This window comes from Triticum dicoccoides, chromosome 5B, assembly GCF_002162155.2.
Source record: "Triticum dicoccoides isolate Atlit2015 ecotype Zavitan chromosome 5B, WEW_v2.0, whole genome shotgun sequence".
Taxonomy (NCBI): domain Eukaryota; kingdom Viridiplantae; phylum Streptophyta; class Magnoliopsida; order Poales; family Poaceae; genus Triticum; species Triticum dicoccoides.
In genome coordinates, this window is record NC_041389.1 from 593684137 (window position 1) to 593703799 (window position 19663).

The window sequence follows — 19663 nt, forward strand, 5'->3', positions numbered from 1 at the left end:
TGCGGATAGAAACCTTGCTCAATGATTCTCCAAAGATTAGTATTAACATGGTTTAAATGACGTTTAAAGCGATAGACCCAAGAGTCAAAATTCTCATTTTTCACAATCTTAGGAGGAGAAACCGCATGATTTAAATGAGTAGAGGGAACCGGTCCTCCATAAGTAAGAGGAGGTTCAACATGGGAAAAGATGTCGCTGCCATTTCTACCACTAGATAAAGGAACTTATCACTAGAAGCTTCCCCCTTATCAGAGTTGGCATCCGCCACCTTGTTAGTGGGAGCAGCCACTTCCAAAGGTGCGGTGGATAATTTAAGACCATCAAGGAACTCTTTGAACATGCCTTTGACCTCAGTCGTCATGGAGGTTTTCAATGTGTCCAAAGCCACATTGAATTCCTCACGTCAGATCGGGGATCCCCCATCGGCCGTAGACGAAGAAGGATTCACACCGGGGTGCTCCTCCTCACCGTCTATGGTGTCAACCATACTCTTAGGATGGTAAATCCCTTAATTAAGAGACGAGGCTTTGATACCAATTGAAAGGATTGATATAGTTGACTGGAGGGGGAATGAATAGGCAACTAACAATTTTTAACTTTTCTTTACCAAATTAAACTTTGCATCAAAGAAGGTTGTCTAGATATGCAACTAGGTGAGCAACCTATATGATGCAACAACAATAAGCACACAAACAAGCAAAGGATATAACACAATATAGCTTGCACAAGTAAAGGTGAGAGATAACCAAAAGCGGAGCCGATGGAGACGGGGATGTGTTACCGAAGTTCCTTCCTTTTGAGGGGAAGTACGTCTACGTTGGAGCGGTGTGGAGGCACAGTGCTCCCCAAGAAGCCACTAGGGCCACCGTATTCTCCTCACGACCTCACACAATGCGAGATGGTGATTCCACTATTGGTGCCCTTGGAGGCGGCGATCGAACATTTACAAACAAGGTTGGGTCAATCTCCACAACTGAATTGGAGGCTCCCAACGACACCACGAAGCTTCACCACAATGGACTATGGCTCCGCGGTGACCTCAACCGTCTAGGGTGCTCAAACACCCAAAAGTAACAAGATCCGCAAGGGATTAGTGGGGGGAATCAAATTTCTCTTGGTGGAAGTGTAGATCGAGGCCTTCTCAACCAATCCCTAGAGAATCAACAAGTTTGATTGGCTAGGGAGAGAGATCGGGCGAAAATGGACCTTGTAGCAACAATGGAGCTTGGGGGAAGAGGTAAGTCAACTTTGGAGAAGAAGACCTCCTTTTATAAGGGGGGAAACAATCCAACCGTTACCCCCCCCCCCAATCAGCCCCGCAAAGGGCGGTACTACCGCTAAGGGCAGCGATACTACCACTAGGATCAACGGTACTACCGCTCCCCCTCGCGGTACTGCCGCGCAGACTGGGAAGGCAGGGGCGAGGCAGGATCTGGACCCAGGGCGATACTAGCCGCGGTGGTAGGGGCGGTACTACCTCTTGTGAGTGGTACTACCGCTTCTATTGCCGCTGCCAGTGCCGCACAACCCGACACGAGAGGTGACACCCTCGAGTCAAGGCGGTAGGAGACCAGCACCGCCATGGTACTACGGCTGAGAGCCCCCAGGCAGTACTACCGCTGTCAAGCGGTACTGCCGCCTATGGCTCTAGAGCGGTACTACCGCTGGGGTCTGTGGTACTACCGCTAGGACCCAAAAAAAGCTCAGGAAGAAAGGAGGAAACTCCATCGAAGCGGGAAGGCTCTGAGGGTGCAAAGAGGATGTGTATGTGTTGATTCCACCCTAGCCTTACCAATGCGGACCCCCTCTTGATAGTACAGTGACTCCTACGAAACAAGTCCACCAAAACTGAAACGAAAGAGCTACACCATCTTCACTTAAGACTCCGAGGGGAAGGAATCGTCTCGTGCCAAAGGATGAATCTCTGAAATACTCAATGCACATGATTAATCCGCAAAAGCGTTGTGATCAATCACCAAAACTACATAGAGAGAGATATGCCTTAACAACGAGGAGTCTCGAAATGGTCGAGAGGTAAAGATTGATATATTGGAAGGGTACATTCGGACACCGGAATGGTTTCAGGAAGTATCGGATAAGTTTCGGAGTACCGGGAGGTTAACGGAATCCCCCGGGGGACTATTGGGCCTTCATGGGCCCTAGTGGAGAGAGGAGGCCAGCGGCCAGGTGGTGGCGCCCCACCCCCCAAGCCCAAACTGAATTGGACTAGGGGTGGGGGTGCGGCCCCCCTTTCCTTCTTCTCCTCCACCTCTTTCCCCTTGCTCCCTTCTCCGGAAAGGAAGGGGGAATCCTACTAGGACCCCCTTGGCGCGCCCCCCTCTAGGCCGGCCCCCTCCTCCCCCTCCTTTATATACGGGGGTAGGGGGCACCCCAAACACAACAGTTGTTCTTAGCCGTGTGCGGTGCCCCCCTCCACTGTTTACTCTTCCATTAGTATCATCATAGTGCTTAGGCGAAGCCCTGCACGGATCACATCATCAACATCGTCATCACGCTGTCGTGCTAACTAAACTCTCCCTCGACCCTCTGCTGGATCAAGAGTTCAAGGGACGTCATCAAGCTGAACGTGTGCTGAACTCGTAGGTGTCGCACTCTGTGCTAGATCGGTTGGATCATGAAGACGTTCGACTACATCAACCGCGTTAACATAACACTTTCGCTTTCGGTCTATGAGGGTACGTAGACACACTCTCCCCCTCTCGTTGCTATGTATCTCCTAGATAGATCTTGCATGATCATAGGAATTTTTTTGAAATTGCATGCTACGTTCCCCAACATATCCAACCATTTCCTTTGTAATTTTTATCACATTTGAATATGGTTGTAGGTCATTCTTAAAAACAAAAATGATCATGGTGGAAGATCTCAGAGATAATACATTGCAAAGGAGGAAGCACAAAGATTCAGCATGCCAAGGCAGCCAGGCGATGACCATGTCGCCAAACATTCTTGTCACCGACAAGGCACCTCTACCTTTGTCACGAAGGAGTGGTAAGGGGCACACATCCGCAAGACTTGGAGGAGGACCAATGGACCAGGACCTCAACACAGACGAGGAGCGGAAGCAAGTAAGCGCCGCCTCATGTGATGTCGTGGTAGATAGGACCAAGCTTTGTTTTTAATCAAAGAGGGGCCACCCCTTTGATTTCTATTAGAGAGGGCAGTTGGTTCATGTGTTAATAAAAACTACATGCATATATCTTACAAAGAGCTTTTTGGATCATGACGAATCCAGGCAAGGATGAGCCAAAATCATAGAATGACTACAGTAAGGAAAGCCCAAGGTGAGCACAGACCACATCAACAGCCAACCCAGGCTTCAGACTATGTTTAAACTTCAAGTACATAAGACCAAGAGCAACAAACATCATATATAATAAAGGAAAAGAGAAAAAACTCAAAAGGTAGATGAAGCTAGTGCAGAAACTCTCGCGGGATATAGCAACAACAGAGCATCGGGCCTGGTTTCCTAGCCACCCATCCACAAAACGACATTCCTCCATCCCTGCGACAAACGATACACTTCATTTGCTACTTGCTCGAGAAAACTTGCCCCCAATGTCAACGGCCTTTGATTTCCCTCCTTTATCGGTAGAGTGGACCAGCCAAAAATATAGTATCCAATGAGTTTAATCAAAGTCAAAGGGTCATTGATAAAAAAATCTCAAAATACACATCATTTCTTCATCTCCAAATGGACTAGAAAAACAACAATGATCGTACCAAGACCTTTTTTTAATTTTTTCGAGAACTTTTAGTCCAGTTTCCAAAGCATTCATTTAATATAGTAGGGGTAGAGTGTAAAGTAAAGGCACATTTCAAAAGACTCCATATGAATCCAGCCGCTAAACATTGAAAAAATAGACAATCAACACTTTCATCTTTACCACAAAAACACACATTTTATTCCTATTCATCCTCTCATAAGTAGATTTTTGCTAAGGATGCTTTTTTGAACCATAAGCCACAAGAACACTTTGATTTCACAGGAAGTTTAACTTTCCATAGAAATTTCTGAGGGAAATTACATTTGGATTCGATTAGTTTCCTGTACAAAGCATTAACTAATATTTTATCCGAAGTCAGCATCAACTTTGTCTTTTCCAATCCCCATTTAAATTTCCTCACATCTCGGTTTTAAACTTTCCCATAATTCCAAAGATTCCCCAAGTGGAGTTCTCCTAAATTTAAAACCATGCCAACCTTTTTTAATAGACTCGACAATCGTTATATTGTGGTCAAAGCTGAGCAAGTAGAGCCTAAGGTGCACTAGTTTGAGTGGTTTATCATCAACCCACCAATCTTCTTAAAGTCTAGTGTTATTGCCATCCCTAAAATTGTTTTTGAAAATCAGTAAAATATATTTTTAGCTTCGAGAATGCTAGTCCAAAACTGGTAGTCCCCAACTTTGTCTTAGCTCTAGATAAACATCCACCATCAAATTTTTTGTTTGAGAGAACAGATTGCCAGAGGGCAGACTCTGTTTCTAGTTTCCAAAACCAATTGTCTAACAAAGCTTCATTCATAAGCTCAAGGTTTAGTATACCTAAACCCCTTGATCTCTAGGATTACAACAAGTCTGCAAATTTACCAAATGATATTTCTTTTTATCATCATCACCTTACCAGATCATTCTGACGCAAAAGTCAAACTCCCACTGGAGGGGATAAAAAGACATCATAAATAGAGGCATGTTGGTAAGACATGTCAGACTGGAATAATTCTACCGGTAATGGAACCCAACAAATTACCTTGCCAACATCCACCACTCTTCTCTGTCTTATCTTCCACTCCTTTCAAATGCTTATTCCTGATTCTAATATGAGATACAAGCATGCCAAGATACTTCATAGGTAAATTTCCCAACTGACAAGTAAAAATCTCCTGATATAAATCAATGTTATCATTAGCTCCACCAAACATGAAGAGTTCATTTTTAGAAATTGATAGTTAAATCAAACATTTTCTCAAAAGCTTAGACATGAAGCTAATTCGTATGACGGGCCTCGGCACTTCATGGTGGCCTTCCGCACCAAGATCCGCATCACGGTCCTTGTCGTCCGCACCCGAGCTTGAGCTTTGTCCCTCGAAGCTTGGATGTCGGTGTGCTCGGAAGCTCTACAAGGAGAGAAGGTGTTCAGCGATGGCCCAGACAAGACGCACATACTAGTGTCGTCCTAGTCTACTTGGGATTGGGGTGCAATGCAAGGGCAAGTTCTACCTCGTGTGGTGCCTCTTGCCCGGCAAAGGCAACCACTGTCTACTTTGGATGGCGACATTCTCTCCCAAGTATGACAAGGATGGAGACCTCAGGACCTCCATGTGCCGTCGGGTCCGATCCTTCACATTGCCTAAAAGCATCCCAAACAAGTCCAATAACCCCTCCCCTCCACACACACACACAGCGGTAAAAATTGTTTTATGGGGTGTTCGATGATGCCCTTTAAGATCCGGGTTGGATAGCAAAAAAGTTCCCTGCCTTTTCTCCTAGGGGTGACCCTGAGTTATCAAACCCACAAGAGGATGTACACTACGACAAAGGCTCTAAAAAGTTCTTGCAAGAGAATTAAATTCCATTTTTTTTGTTAACCGGACCTTAACAACCTTAGTGGTGTAAAGACTAGAATTAAAACATGCATGGGTGTGAGGTCTTGATCCTGAAGAAGGTCTTGTTCAGCATGTTCTATTCAATACTGGTAGGAGAAGAACCCGACTCAACATTCTTAAAAAAGAGGGAAAGCAGAACCAAGTCAAGCTATATTTGTGCTCGGGGTCATCATGATAATAATTTGTGTTCTAGAAGATACCCGTTCAGATGTGCTTGCAACACAATAAAGTGGGGATAGTTTCCAAATTACGTCTTGACTGGTGTGCAACCTGCATCAAGAGTCAGTTATCCAACCACAAGCTCTTACCATAGCACGGGGTCACCTCTATTATTAAGAATAAATATTCGGACAAAAGGATTGGACATTTAATGACTACACCTCATGAATCCCCAAGGATTGGTTTTTTGCTACCATACTAAACCTTTCTGTCACTTGTGTTCAGAACTGTGTTCTGCGTCCTCCTCGCTCCTTACATCATCCTTGATCGAACTCTGAGATCCTGGGTACCTGTAGGGTCGTAGAACGAGAAAGAGACAAGAGAACTCTGTGGCGATCGGACACAAATATGACGTTAATTATTCAAAGTCATTTCATCGATCCCTCAAACAAATACATAAGGTTGCAAAGTTATGCCTCAACCCATTGCCTTACAAAATTACTCACATATGACGATCAAATCGCAAGAGGAAATCATCGGAGAAGACATAAAGATGAATGCTTTAGTGATAATATGTTTTACAATGGTTGCCGGATGTGATACACGATTACAAGTATGGCAAACTTGGAGGGGGGTTGCTGCAATGATGGTGGTGGCTATGGAGATGAGATGGGAAATGGCGGCGGCTAGGGTTGGAAGATGGCTTCTATGGTGTTCTGGACGCTCTCCTCGTTCATTTTGTTGTGATTCTGGTGCTGAACCCTTTATAAATGTTGTTGGGTTGGACCTCCCGGAGATGTCAGCACCCGGTACGAGCCAGGCGCCGTCTTGCACTCTGGTGACTTGGTTGTGCACCCAGGTACAATTGTTTTCTTGTGGTCATGAGTGGTTGGCCACTTGGAGCAAATTTTAGGGCAGCAGCCGAAGTGTTGTACATTTACATCAGCTGGTGTTGCATTTTCGGGCTGTCCAACAAATTTTGAAGTAAATTTTACAAATAGGGCAGCCGTTGGAGCTGCGTTTTTGGTTCAAAATGTGAGGGACCACTGCTACTACTCTATTATAGGGAAGATTCTGAACTCTTGACGAATCCCATTGCACTTTGGATGTAAACACATGTTTTCGTGACTTCTGCATTCTCACTTCAAAGTTGGGGTGCTTTCAGCTTTGCACCCTCTCTGAAGAAACATGCTTCTACTACATGTGTGCGCCAACGACACTTTTTGTTCAGTCATTTACCATTTATTTATCATTACAGATACACCAAAGTATGTTTGTTTGATGATTCTGCTCCAACTTTATTCGGCGAAATACACACACCATAAGCCTGGGTAATACTGGCCAACTGACACGCAAGATTGCTAAGGATTAACTACCCTGCATGCTCTCAGCACTCAGGTCCATGTCAGAACTTGCATATGCCTATACAAAACTGGGGGGGAGCAATGCATTCTCGCTGAATCGAGGCAAATATGCGACCAATCGCGCCTCATAGACTCTCAAGGTTCCTGGAAGCTGCTTGAATTATTCAGGGCATGATGACGGGGCTGATATCCCATATGTCCTTGGCGTACTCATGGATCGTCCGGTCACTGCTGAACTTGGGGGAACCCGCTGTGTTGAGGATAGACATTCTTGTCCATAGCTGCAGGTAGAAACGGATATTATGTTATTAGGAGGACCAAAACTCTGAAAATCTATCAGACTAAGTGTAGTTAGTAACGATGTAACGAATTTAAAATGTCGCACATGAAACAGAGTGGAAATATCCACGATAGCAAAATAATGTGTACAAATGGGATGCTCTGTTACACCAAATGTCACGAAGCAAAGAAAACAAATGGATGAAGGAGAAACTTAACGGAGCAGTGCATCTTATACTCTTACAAAAATAAGACCGCAGAATTCTCTGGGGCTCCAACAGAGGGAAACCAGACCCTCAGTTATCCCTGATTTTATTTTTCATTTTAGAATCGAGGAGCTCCCTGCTTCTGATTTTCATTTCAGAAAACAGATTACAAAAGGGCCCCCCTGGCGAGGTTCAACCTAATTATTTTGTTAAGTTATAAAGTTATTTTTTTATTGAATGCATAGAAGCACTTTCCTGAAGGTCTAGCTAGGTTTATCAAAGCTCATGTATCAACACTCAACAGCCAACAGATGAGTAGTATAGCACATCTAGCAACTATATTCTCTGATTGTTTATGATCTTCCAAGTTCCAACACATCGATAGATACTCCGGTTTGAAACTTTGAATTAAGAAATATTCCTTCCTACGAATCAGTAAAGTCATTAACAGTGAAACACTGATGTCAGCCATCACATATCAGAAAGTTTGCATAATCACCGTATGCATTTCAGCCAGAAAACAAACAGCGTCAGTTATACAACTTACCTTCTGATCTCGGTATGCTTCATCAACTTTTTGCTGGCATTCAATGTAACTGGGAAAATCCTTGCCAACAAGAAAATAATCTGCACGTCCATAACCTTCATTTCCTTCCAAAGAACCCATCAATTCATCATAGTTGCTAGTCCCAAAGACGCCACTGCGGACGTATTCCTTAACCTCTTCAAATCTCGGGTCAGGCACAAACTACAAGTGCAAAGGAAAATGATAAAGTTATGATTTTCCTTCAGCTAAACTATTTGGACAGCACACATATGGGAGATATCTTTACTAGTTTGATAGTAGGCACAGCTATATAAACAAGTGTGGTACCTTTCCTTCAGCCCTCTCTTGCCTCAAACCAGCGATTTCAGGTGCATGTGCACCAAAGAGGAAAAAGTTCTCCTCTCCAACCTCTTCTCTGATCTCCACATTCGCACCATCCAAAGTTCCAATAAGAATACAACCATTCATTGCAAACTTCATGTTGCTGGTTCCACTAGCTTCCATTCCAGCGGTACTGAATGGATAGTAATAGTGTTAAAAATGCACGTCTTGTACAGAAATAGAAGCTGGCGTGGCACTTCTGGATGTCACTATCCCAGCAAGACTCCAGGTATATATTATACTCCCTCCGTCCCATATTATAAGAGCGTTTTTGAAAATAGTGTACTGTCAAAAACGCTCTTATATTATGGGACGGAGGGAGTAGCAAACAAAAAGGCACATGAAAATTTCCACATCAGTCACCTCCAGATAAGACTCCTTTTCTTTGTATTCACATACTCCCTCCGTCCCAAAATTCTTCTCTTACATTTGTCTAGATACGGATGTATCTAACACTAAAATGTAACTAGATACATCCGTATTTGGACAAATCTAAGACAAGAATTTTGGGACGGAGGGAGCACTATATAAGAGTAGCCAGAATATTACCTGATATGCTGGGACAATTCACTGGCAGGAATGAGCTTCTCAGCAACGCTAACATTATAATCTGGGACAAATACAACCTGGATAACAAACAAAAATCCTCAGAACTTAACCTGTCACCTTGTATTTACCTCATCTAGTTATCAGCAAAATCAGCATCAGAACAATTGTGGCTATTGTTCTCTAAAAAAAAAACTGTGGCTATTCAGTTTCTCAGTTCTACAAGCACCGACATTAAGAACATTCACTGCTCTGTTTTCTTTTGAAACTCGGAACATTCAGTGCTTTTCAGTAACCCCTAGTCGGAGTCAAATTGCTAGTGACAGATCATGAAAATTTAGAATGATAAGTGCCATTGAAGACACAAATTTACCTTCAGTAAATCTCCAACATCAGGGTCATAATTTACAGTAGCTGCGACATCTGTGATAAACTTCACAATCCTCTTTGCCTGTACGTAAGTGGCAAAAGCTTTCCCACCAAATATGCATACCCTTGGAACAAAGCTCTTTATTCTATCTTTGGCACTCATTTCTTTCATCTTCTTGTATCGGTAAACGATACCAAGGATATTTAGCAGCTGCCGCTTATATTCATGTATTCTTTTCACCTAAGTGTCAAGTACCAAGATCCGAGTTAAACCATATTTAACAGGAGACACATGTTTCTAGTCCAAAATATACCTGCACATCAAACATCGCATCTGGGCTGACAACATATCCAGTCTTGTCTCTTATCAGCGAAACTACCTTCATCTTGTTATTCCTTTTAGCAGTACGCCATTCTGATTGCAGATCCTCATCATCAGCAAACTATTACGGGATGAACACACATCAATGTAAAAACAAGGCACAGGTAACATGGAAGTGAAGGAAGCATTAGATTACTGATATTTGGAAATTAAAATTACTGGAAGTACCTTCTTCAGTCCTGCAAGTTTATCAGTGTTCAGAATCCAGTCATCAGAGCCTATCCATTTTGAAATGATTGCACTTAATTCAGGATTACAAAACCGGATCCAACGCCTGGGAGTTACTCCGTTTGTTTTGTTTTGGAACTTAGTAGGCCACATCTGGCAAATAACATAAGAAAATGGCAGATGGTGATACCATATTACCTGGCGATTATAGCAGCCGTTAGAAAATAAGATCATGGTTTCCAAATCATCGTGCAAATACCTCATAAAAGCTATTGAACACATCTTGCTTAACAATTTCACTGTGAATCTCAGCCACACCATTAACTGAATGTCCACCAACAACACAGAGATTTGCCATTCGAACAACTCTAGGTAACTGAGGATCGTATTTTGCAAATGGATCTAACTCATACACAGGATCCTCCTTTTCTGCATCAGGAGCTTCTTCAGAGTCAGATCCGCCCTTTTTCTCTGCTGTCTCGGATAGAATGTTTTCCTCCTCTTGTGACTCAGTTTTCTCGTCACCTTCAGCAATAGACTCCAAAGATTCAACAAGCAACTTCCCCTTTTTCTCTTTAGGTTTAATAAACAGTTTAGCAACAGAGGCTGGAAGATCAACGTTGTCTAAGATCCTCATATCTTTAAGCTTCTGTTTTAACAGTGAAATATCTGCCGTTCCATATTTTGAGACGATGTTGTTCATCAGCTGTTTTAAAATCAACGATGTTGATAAGTAAACCATAAGTTGAACTACAGAGAATGAAATTTATTGCATAATATTATCTGCACATTTGTTACCTTCTCATCTATTGTTTCTATGATCTCAACATGTCGGGGTAGAAGTTTCTGCATAATGTCCAAGCTCCACTTCTCCAGAGCTTCAGGAAGTACCGTGTGGTTAGTGTATGCAACGGTTCTACAAATGATATCAGAGAATCAGTACATAATTGAATGGAAGACAGATGAGGCAATACAATTAGTTAATTGGAGCTGGAGGAACAGCATAACACATCAAACTGCAGTACCCTTCTGTGGTACCTTTCTGTGATACTCCAAGCCTCATTCCAGCTCAATCCCTTTATATCCATCAGTATTCTCATTAACTCCGGAATGCACAGTGTTGGATGAGTGTCATTCATCTGAACTGCGACTTTAGAGGGGAAGTCCTCCCAGTTGAGAGAATCACCAGCCCTCGACTCAAAACGAGAAATAATGTCCTGCAGGGAGGCCGAGCATAATGTATATTGTTGTTTCAAGCGAAGAATTTTCCCCTCTGATGATTCGTCCCCTGGATACAATACGTGGCATATCTGGCATGATGAGAAGATCAGTCACAAACTTAAGCTAGACATGATAACTTTTGTCCACAAATGTAAGTATGACTAAAAGTTTATAACGTAACACACAGAGAAAACTTGAATATAAATATAATTAGATAGTGCTCCTACTACTGAACAAACGAGGAAAAGTCAACAATTTAACCCATGCACACTAAATAGTAGAGATGTTCAAAGACGGGTCGGACAAATCTGTCCAACCCAGCAGCTTCAGATGTGAGTACAATGTATCTTGTCCAGTCAAGTTGTTGCTAGTTCAGAAAAATGAATACTGGCAAACAGTGGTGGATTTAGCACAGTTTGAGAGAACCACATTTGAACACCCATACTTCATGGTATATGTGCACAATGCACAAACACTCTAAAGGTATAATAAAAATCATAGAGTAACGCTTCCATGTGAAAAGATCTAAAGACTACTGGACTGCATCTGGTCAGACTTATTTTTTCTTGACACAGAGGAGAAATGTAGCCGGATGCATATGCTGAGAATCATTCAGGCAGAATAAGAACACGCATAAATACAACCGAAAGAATTGCACACACCAGGTGAAGAAGTTATGGGTGCACAAACTCTGTTCATTTTTACTTGTCATTTGAACACAAAGCACCTGAGCCTCAGCTTTTCTATTTACATATACAATAAGTTTTTTCATGAAAAATCTAGTGACAACATTTTTACAGGAGAAATCCAAATAGGTTTGTGTATATCAAACGATTGACTGCACACATTATAAAATGACATCTAAGAGAAAACACAGTAACTACTAGCAAAGCACTGTTTAGCCTTTGAATCAGTAGTTGTTGAGAGTTAATGGTTTATATTCAAAATAAAGTAGACGAAAGAATACCTTTTCAGCATTTAGATGTGCTTCATTGGCCTTGGCATGATCCCCAGCATTAAAGGCACCCAAATCAAAATTTTGTGATGGTACTGTTGTTGACCAAAGACGAAGATTATTAGTAGTTTTAGTCTTGTAGCCAGGAATAGGAACATCATGTGCCACAGCCTTGATATTCTCTCCTCCAATCCAGTGCTTTCTCCCATCAGTGCCTTCAACCACTTTGCCATAGAATTTCACAGGATAAGAGACATCATTTCTTACGATCTCCCATGGATTTCCCATCTGGAGATACAGCATCAGTTATAAATAGAAAAGAAGCTAACATGCAGGTCATTAGAACATAAATAAACCAACATAATCAACACTTCCAAACAGTAAACAAGTAGAAGACATATCACTACCTCTAGCCAATTCTCAGCTACCTCCTCCTGACCATCCTTTGTTATGATTTGCTTAAAGAGGCCATATCTGTACCGAAGTCCATATCCCCATGCTGGATAATTTAGGGTTGCCATAGAATCCAGAAAACAGGACGCTAGACGGCCTAGACCACCATTGCCAAGGGCAGGATCTGGTTCCTGTTTCATTGTAATAGAAAAGTAACATATCCAATCTTAGATTTCTAAACTACAGGGCACTCTAGGCATCAATAAGATCGTGTTTTGGCGTAATTTCATAGTCACTCTGAAAACTGCATAAAGATCATAAGTCAGACGGTGGAACCCTCAGGAAAAAAACTTCTTCTTTTCAGATAGTTTTTAAACAAAGGGAACTTGATGATTAATAATAAAATGCGTTTTCAAAATAAAAACAATGGCCCTGCGATAATTTTGATACGGACTAAAAACCAATCTCCGACAAAAATCACTTACCTGACTAGCAACATCCTCTAGGTTCTGTCCAAGTTGTTTTAACGCTTCTGCATATTGTCCTGTTAGCTCTAGATTGCCAATAGCATTTGTGAGAGCTCTTCCCTGCAGTACACAGATAACAACCATATAACATCATAACGCAGTTACCAAAAGGTATTGAGATAAGGCTAAAGGAAGTATATTGTGAGACCTGCAAAAACTCCATGGACAGGTAATAAGCTTGCTTTGCATTCACTTTGTTGTAATAGTCATATGTTGCATTCCAATTGATGATCAGAGAATCAAAAACACTTTTAGCAGTTGCATGGTAAGCCTTTAGGGGTGAAGAGTGCTCTGGTGAGAACAACGGTGTGAAGTCTGCATGGTGCTGGATATTTGACGCGATGGCGGAAGAATCAATGGAAGTTAGCACGGCTGAAAGCTCTGAGTTGCAAGAACAACAATATTAGGATCCAAAATTTTACAAAGAGTAGGTATAAACAGTCGAGAGTCAAAACTAAAAATTGCATGGGATATTGTTTCCGTGTGAAAATTCTTGCACAAAATGGTAGATAATATACTGTATCACCATTTGCATTCTACTTACTCCTCAATGGCAACCCACCAGAAAACAAGGCGTAAGATTTTGTTACAGCTACTCTTTGTAAAATGATAATATACTGTACCACCAGAAAACAAGGCGTAAGATTTTGTTACAGCTACAGATAGTAGCGACAGTATGTTGACACTTGCTGCATCATCCACAAGGGGTGGCTGTCCACGCACAGAAGAATTTGTCAGAATTTGCTACTGTGCCATAAATACATCATTCTAACTTGACGCCCCAAACTAAGCCAGTTTCAGTAAATTCAGAATACATTCGTCGAAGCTTATTCACGAATTTAAGATTCCTCTGAACCCTAGCAGATCCTAGAGCAGTAGATTAGCAATGCGCGCGCACAAAATCAACAGCCCGAAACCCGGGAACACATAGACCATCAGTCAGAGGATCACAAATTCAGGTCGCACCAGCGAAAATCCGAACCACATTACAGCCGACCAGCATTCCGGGTCGTCGTAGCCAACGGGAGCGCGCGGCCGCTTACCTTCCTCGGTCGAGGCGGGCCCCCGCACCTCCCGATCGCTCGCCACGCTCCGCACCACGAAGCCCCGGCGCCCCCGCCTCGGCGCGACCCGGCCCGCGGCGCCTACGGCGTGCGCTCCTCCTCCTCCGGCGCCGCCGGCGGCGGCGAGCGGGCGGAAGGCGGTGGCGAGCGGCGGCGAGGCGGTCGCCATTGGCGCCAGTGGTCGCGCTGACGGTGGTGTGCAGCGCGCGCGATGCGACGACGCGAGAGTCACGCGGCCCGCTCTGTACCCGAGCGAGTGATGGGGGAGCTTCTGAATTGGAAGGCGTTAAAAATATCTCTCCGTCGCCGTGCCGTGCAATGCTGGCCGCCGGTACACGTGTGGGGGCGCTGGCCGGTGGGCCCACCGCCGGTGCACGGTTGCGATGGGAGGCGTGGCTCATGTGCCGCTGTGTCTGTCTGGGAGAGCTAGTTCCGTTGCAGCGCATTTCGACGGCTGGGAATTGCCCCCGTGCTGTAAAGCGTTTTGTCGTATTTATTGGACGGATGGGAATGGCCTCATGTAATGGTTTAGTTTTTCCTTTCCTGGAAAAAGGCAAAAGGCCATATATATTAAAAGTAGCACAAATCCTCACAAAAATACTTACAAAAACTAAAAATTACATCTTCATAGTTTGAGGGGTGTGGAATGTCTTCCTTCTCCTGCATCCATGGGCAGTGCGCCATGAGCAAAGCCGTTGCCGCCTCTTGATTTCCATCTCGGTGGAAAAAACTTGTTGAAAAATAAGGAGCTTGTAGAAGCGGCGGTCAGGAAGTCGCCGATGTGGACTAGAAGATGTCAACGACGACGATTTGCGTAACTGACTGCTGCCCAAGAGAAGAAAACACATGAGAGGGCTTATATAATACCGCAGGTCTGACCAGGCGAAGTAAAGGAACACAAATCTCATATGCTCCCCGACAACGCTGAAGTTGGCCAACCTTCACATGTCAAAACTAGAGCATGGAGGACCAAGACACATAGTCGTGTCATCCCCTTCACGGGACACTACCACTGAGATAAACCTGCCAAAGAAAAACCCCGACCCAGATAACTAGATTTGGGGACACGCCAACCTCCACGCGCCTCACCGCAATGACAAGAAGCAGCATCGAAACGAGGACGAGGCGGGAAGGACTTATTCCTTGCCGAGGGTGATATTGTCGTCTTGATATGTCTTTGCTTCCTCTCAACTAGAAAAGCCACCCCCCCCCCGGCCCGCCCCCAGTGAGAGGGTTTGTAGCAAGTAGCATTTTTCCAAAGTGGATGACCTTAAGCTTTACCGAACCAATAGGAGTTTGCTAAGCGGCCAATGATCAGTAATTGCAGACACAAATATAGAACTAACTTGGCCTCCAATGAAATTTTTGCTCCCAAGGTGATCAGAGATTCCATCTTCAGCTATTTTGGCGAAAGCTCGATGGTTTTAGTCAGGTGGTCTCTGACACCTGGAATTCTAGCGTGCATGACCCCGATCCTTTCCGATGGATCTACGCAAAGCTCAAGCTGACAATGCGCTGACTATAGAGTTGGATCCCCAGAACGCTCAGTAACATGTCCACTCAGATGCTTCTCGCTCGGGAGTAGACCGCTCGTCTCGATGCGGCTCAAGATCACCACTTGGTAGCTCCTCCAGAAGTCTAGTTACTCCGCGAGCTGAAGCGCGCCTACCTAGGACTTGCTTCACTGGAGAGGTCCCTGTCAGGTTCTCCTGGCTACGTGAGGGCGACACAAATTCCGCCTTCTTCAAGATCCATTCCACGCACCAGCGACAGAAGTTAATAATTCTAGGGCTGCAGCCTGATGGTGGGCACATTCCAGCGAGCCCAATATGGCCAAGGCGGTATATGATCACTTCTCTTCCATTCTTGGCACTTTTGAGCACCGACCCTCTCCCTTGATCCCCATAGCATTGACCCACATCACTTTGACCTCCCTGCACTTGAGCAGCCCTTCATCGAGGATGAAATTTGGGAGGTGGTCATGGTGTTAATTTGATGTTTCAAACCGGAAAGCTCTTCAGCCACCGTCTTAAGGGCCGCCTCCGCTTCTTCTGCTCTTTTCAACAGAGCTGCTTTGTCAGATTCCCAGGTGGTCCTGTCATCCTTGAAGTCCTTTTTCAACTTCTCCATCTCTTCCAAGGCGGTTGTCAATTCTGATTTGGCCTTGGAAGTTTCAGATTGTTGAGACTTGATATTTTCTTGAAGGTCAGCGACTTGGGATTCTTTTGCATTGAGTTCAGCCTGCAGTATGAAAACGACAGGTGCTATTATAATCATTATGTTTAAAGCCCCAAGCACAATACAAGTATTTTACTTGGCACTTGGGGGCAAATGCACATTGCTCTTTTTGAAGACAATTTCATGATGACTCGGCTACACTATTGTGACTATAGCCGACTCATGGGGGGTTATATACTTGGATTTTATTGACAACTATGATAATGAGCCCCAGCTTATCTTGACAGTTTAAGCCGGCCCTTGGGGGCTATAGGTGCAAAATTGAATCATTACTATTTGAAGTCCCGGCTTATCTTAACAGTTTAAGTCGGCCCTTGGGGGCTACTTGCTTTGATCTACAAGGCTATCTAAAGTCTACAGTACATTCAATTCTATAATATCTAGTAGACTTGGCGGCTGATAAAAGCATATTTATATGAAGAAGTCTATAATGTTTACCTCAAAATGCTCCTTCATCAGATTAAATAAGCCGCCTTCAAAGTCGCAACTTGTGTGCAGACGGTTCAGATATCCAGAGTGGATCTCTTGAGCGCTATATTGGGCATAGCTCTCTAAGTTCACTGACCACTTGCCTTTGTCAGCAACAAATATTTCTTCCTTAGCGTTGTGGTTTGACAAGACAGTGGGGTTGCCTGGTGCTATATAACCAAGCCCAGTAATGGTAACATCATTAGCCTTCTTTTCAGTAAGCTTGATGGGACTTGGTGGCTTGATGGTGGCTGGGTCAACATCCATGGTGACATTGTGCTCTTCCAGTGGCGGCTCATCAATTGTGGCCTCAGTAGCATGGAGGGAAGTTTCTGTTGACTGCTTCTCCAGTTCAGGAGGGTTTTCAGTTTGTTTTTGTCACCTTCAACTTTTTGTCGGGCTTTGCCATAGCTTAGAAAATGAAGCACAAAACGAGGTTAACACAACAATTGAGTACATGATTGAAAGTAGAGATTTAACACTCTTACCCAGGCACAATCTTGAAGACTGGGACGTGAGTCCCTGTTGAGTTGCCAGAGGAGGAATGGGATGTTCCCTGGTAATTTGAGTCGGAAGGATTAAGAGGTTGTCGATAAAGACCCGCCTTGGGATAAGCTAAGTCGGAAATTGGTGAAACCTCTGGACGACGCTTGCGAGGGGCTGGTGTGTTTGGTAAGCCGAAGGGAAGGATCCCGCCTCCGTTGTTTTGGGTTGTGCAGCGAGCTTCATGTTGCTGCTTCTTCAAAATAAAGTTGGGATCCAAATAAGCTAAAGGATGAGAAAACCTTATTTTCCGACTTATTTGTCGGGGTTTCTGTTTCGGCAGAGATTATGAGCTGGAGGAAAGAACAATTACCACTTCATCACCTGCACGGCTGGCCTCCGCGTCATCCTGATAATAGTCGTTGTCAATGAGATCTACAAAAAGTGAGCCAAGAGAATCAAGTTCTACCTCCGACTCATCATCATCATCGTCATCCAAGTCTAATAACTCGGAGGGATCGGTCTTCTTCTTGGCAGGCTTTTTATTTGCCTTGGTATTTGTCCGGGTCTTCTTGGTCGGCTTATCCTGCAACATCTTCTTCCAAAAAGGAGAATCGGCCTATGAAAGTCAGGCGATTATAAGAGGACAGTTTAAATGAAAGCATGGTTCAACTGAAAAATTATATGCAAAACTTACAGCTGGCGGCTTGTAGAGTGCAGAAAGGATTAAGTCCGGCTTTGCTGCAATCTGCCAAGCTCTCGTTCAATAAAGCCTTGGTCGCATCATTGATCTCTTCATCAGTTAATTGCATTTTGCAGTGGCATTATGGATCTTTTAAATCGCCAGTGTACTCGCACATTAAGCCGGGGCGGCGGCTTAAGGGCAGAATTCTCCAAGCGACCCAGCACCGAACAAGGTCGATGCATGTTAAGCCGTTAGCCGTGAAGGCTCTAATTTTTGAAAAAAATGGACGCGTATTTGGCCCGTTCCTTTGTGCTGAGTGGATGTTGGTTGCTAAGTCGGTGTTCACGGTAACTCGGCAGGGGATTTTCACCTTCTGGAGATGTATCTTGCAGTAAAACCAAGTCTGGTTCTAGTCCTTAGGATGACTGGGCAGCTTGGCGGCTGGGAAGGTGGATTCTTTTCGCCTCTGAATTGAAATTCCGCCTAGCCCCAAGTTGGGCTCGTCTGTGAATTCCGTTTGCCCGTTCAAGTAATAGAATTCCCTGAACAGTTCGACAGTGGGCTCTTCTTGAAGATAAGCCTCGCAAAAAACTTGGAAGTCGCAAGAAGTGTGGCACATCACGGAAGAATTTTGAACTAGGCGGGGTAAACCCTGATACGTCCATTTTGCATCATGCTTTTATGTCAATATTTATTGCATTATGGGCTGTTATTTCACGTTATGTCACAATACTTATGGCTATTCTCTCTTATTTTACAAGGTTTACATGAAGAGGGAGAATGCCGGCAGCTGGAATTCTGGGCTGGAAAAGGAGCAAATATTGGAGGCCTATTCTACGCAACTCCAAAAGTCCTGAAACTCCACGGAATACCTTGAAATAAATAAAGAAAAATCGTCTCCAAAGATGAAGGCCAGGGGGCCCACACCCTGCTCACGAGGGTGGGGGCGCCCCCCCCTGGGCGCGCCCCCCTACCTCGTGGGCCCCCCTGGTGGCTCTCCGACGCCCATCTTCTCCTATATGAAGTCTTTCGATGAGAAAGAAAATCAGAGAGAACCTTTCGGGACGAGACTCGGCCGCCACGAGGCGAAACCTTGGCGGAACCAATCTAGGGCTCTGGCAGAGCTCTTCTGCCGGGGACACTTCCCTCCGAGAGGGGGAAATCATCACCATCGTCATCACCAACGCTCCTCTCATCGGGAGAGGGCAATCTCCATCAACATCTTCATCAGCACCATCTCATCTCCAAACCCTAGTTCATCTCTTGTATCCAATTCCTGTCTCCAAGTCCGGGATTGGTGCTAGTAGGTTGCTAGTTGGTTTATTTGGTGGAAAACCATACGTTCAGATCCTTCATGAATATTATTACCCTTCTGATTATGAACATGAATATGCTTTATGAGTAATTACGTTTGTTCCTGAGGACAAGGGAGAAGTCTTGCTATTAGTAGTCATGTGAATTTGGTATTTGTTCGATATTTTGATAAGATGTATGTTGTCTAACCTCTAGTGGTGTTATGTGAACATCGACTACATAACACTTCACCATTATTTGGGCCTAGAGGAAGGCATTGGGAAGTAATAAGTAGATGATGGGTTGC

At 44.1% G+C, this 19663-nt stretch overlaps 1 protein-coding gene across 1 annotated transcript; it reads right to left on the reverse strand.

Moving 5' to 3' along the window:
- Positions 1–7013: 7013 nt before the first annotated feature.
- LOC119311876 (alpha-1,4 glucan phosphorylase L isozyme, chloroplastic/amyloplastic-like) lies at positions 7014–14416 on the reverse strand. The gene is made up of 15 exons (XM_037587587.1): positions 14169–14416; positions 13274–13506; positions 13084–13185; positions 12613–12789; positions 12218–12493; positions 11068–11339; positions 10828–10945; positions 10289–10735; positions 10030–10182; positions 9794–9922; positions 9484–9720; positions 9114–9190; positions 8511–8697; positions 8184–8384; positions 7014–7432 (listed from the first exon to the last, which is right to left on the reverse strand). The coding sequence occupies exons 1-15, from the start codon at positions 14356–14358 to the stop codon at positions 7316–7318; spliced, it is 2916 nt and encodes a 971-aa protein (XP_037443484.1). The 5' UTR covers positions 14359–14416; the 3' UTR covers positions 7014–7315.
- Positions 14417–19663: the final 5247 nt, after the last annotated feature.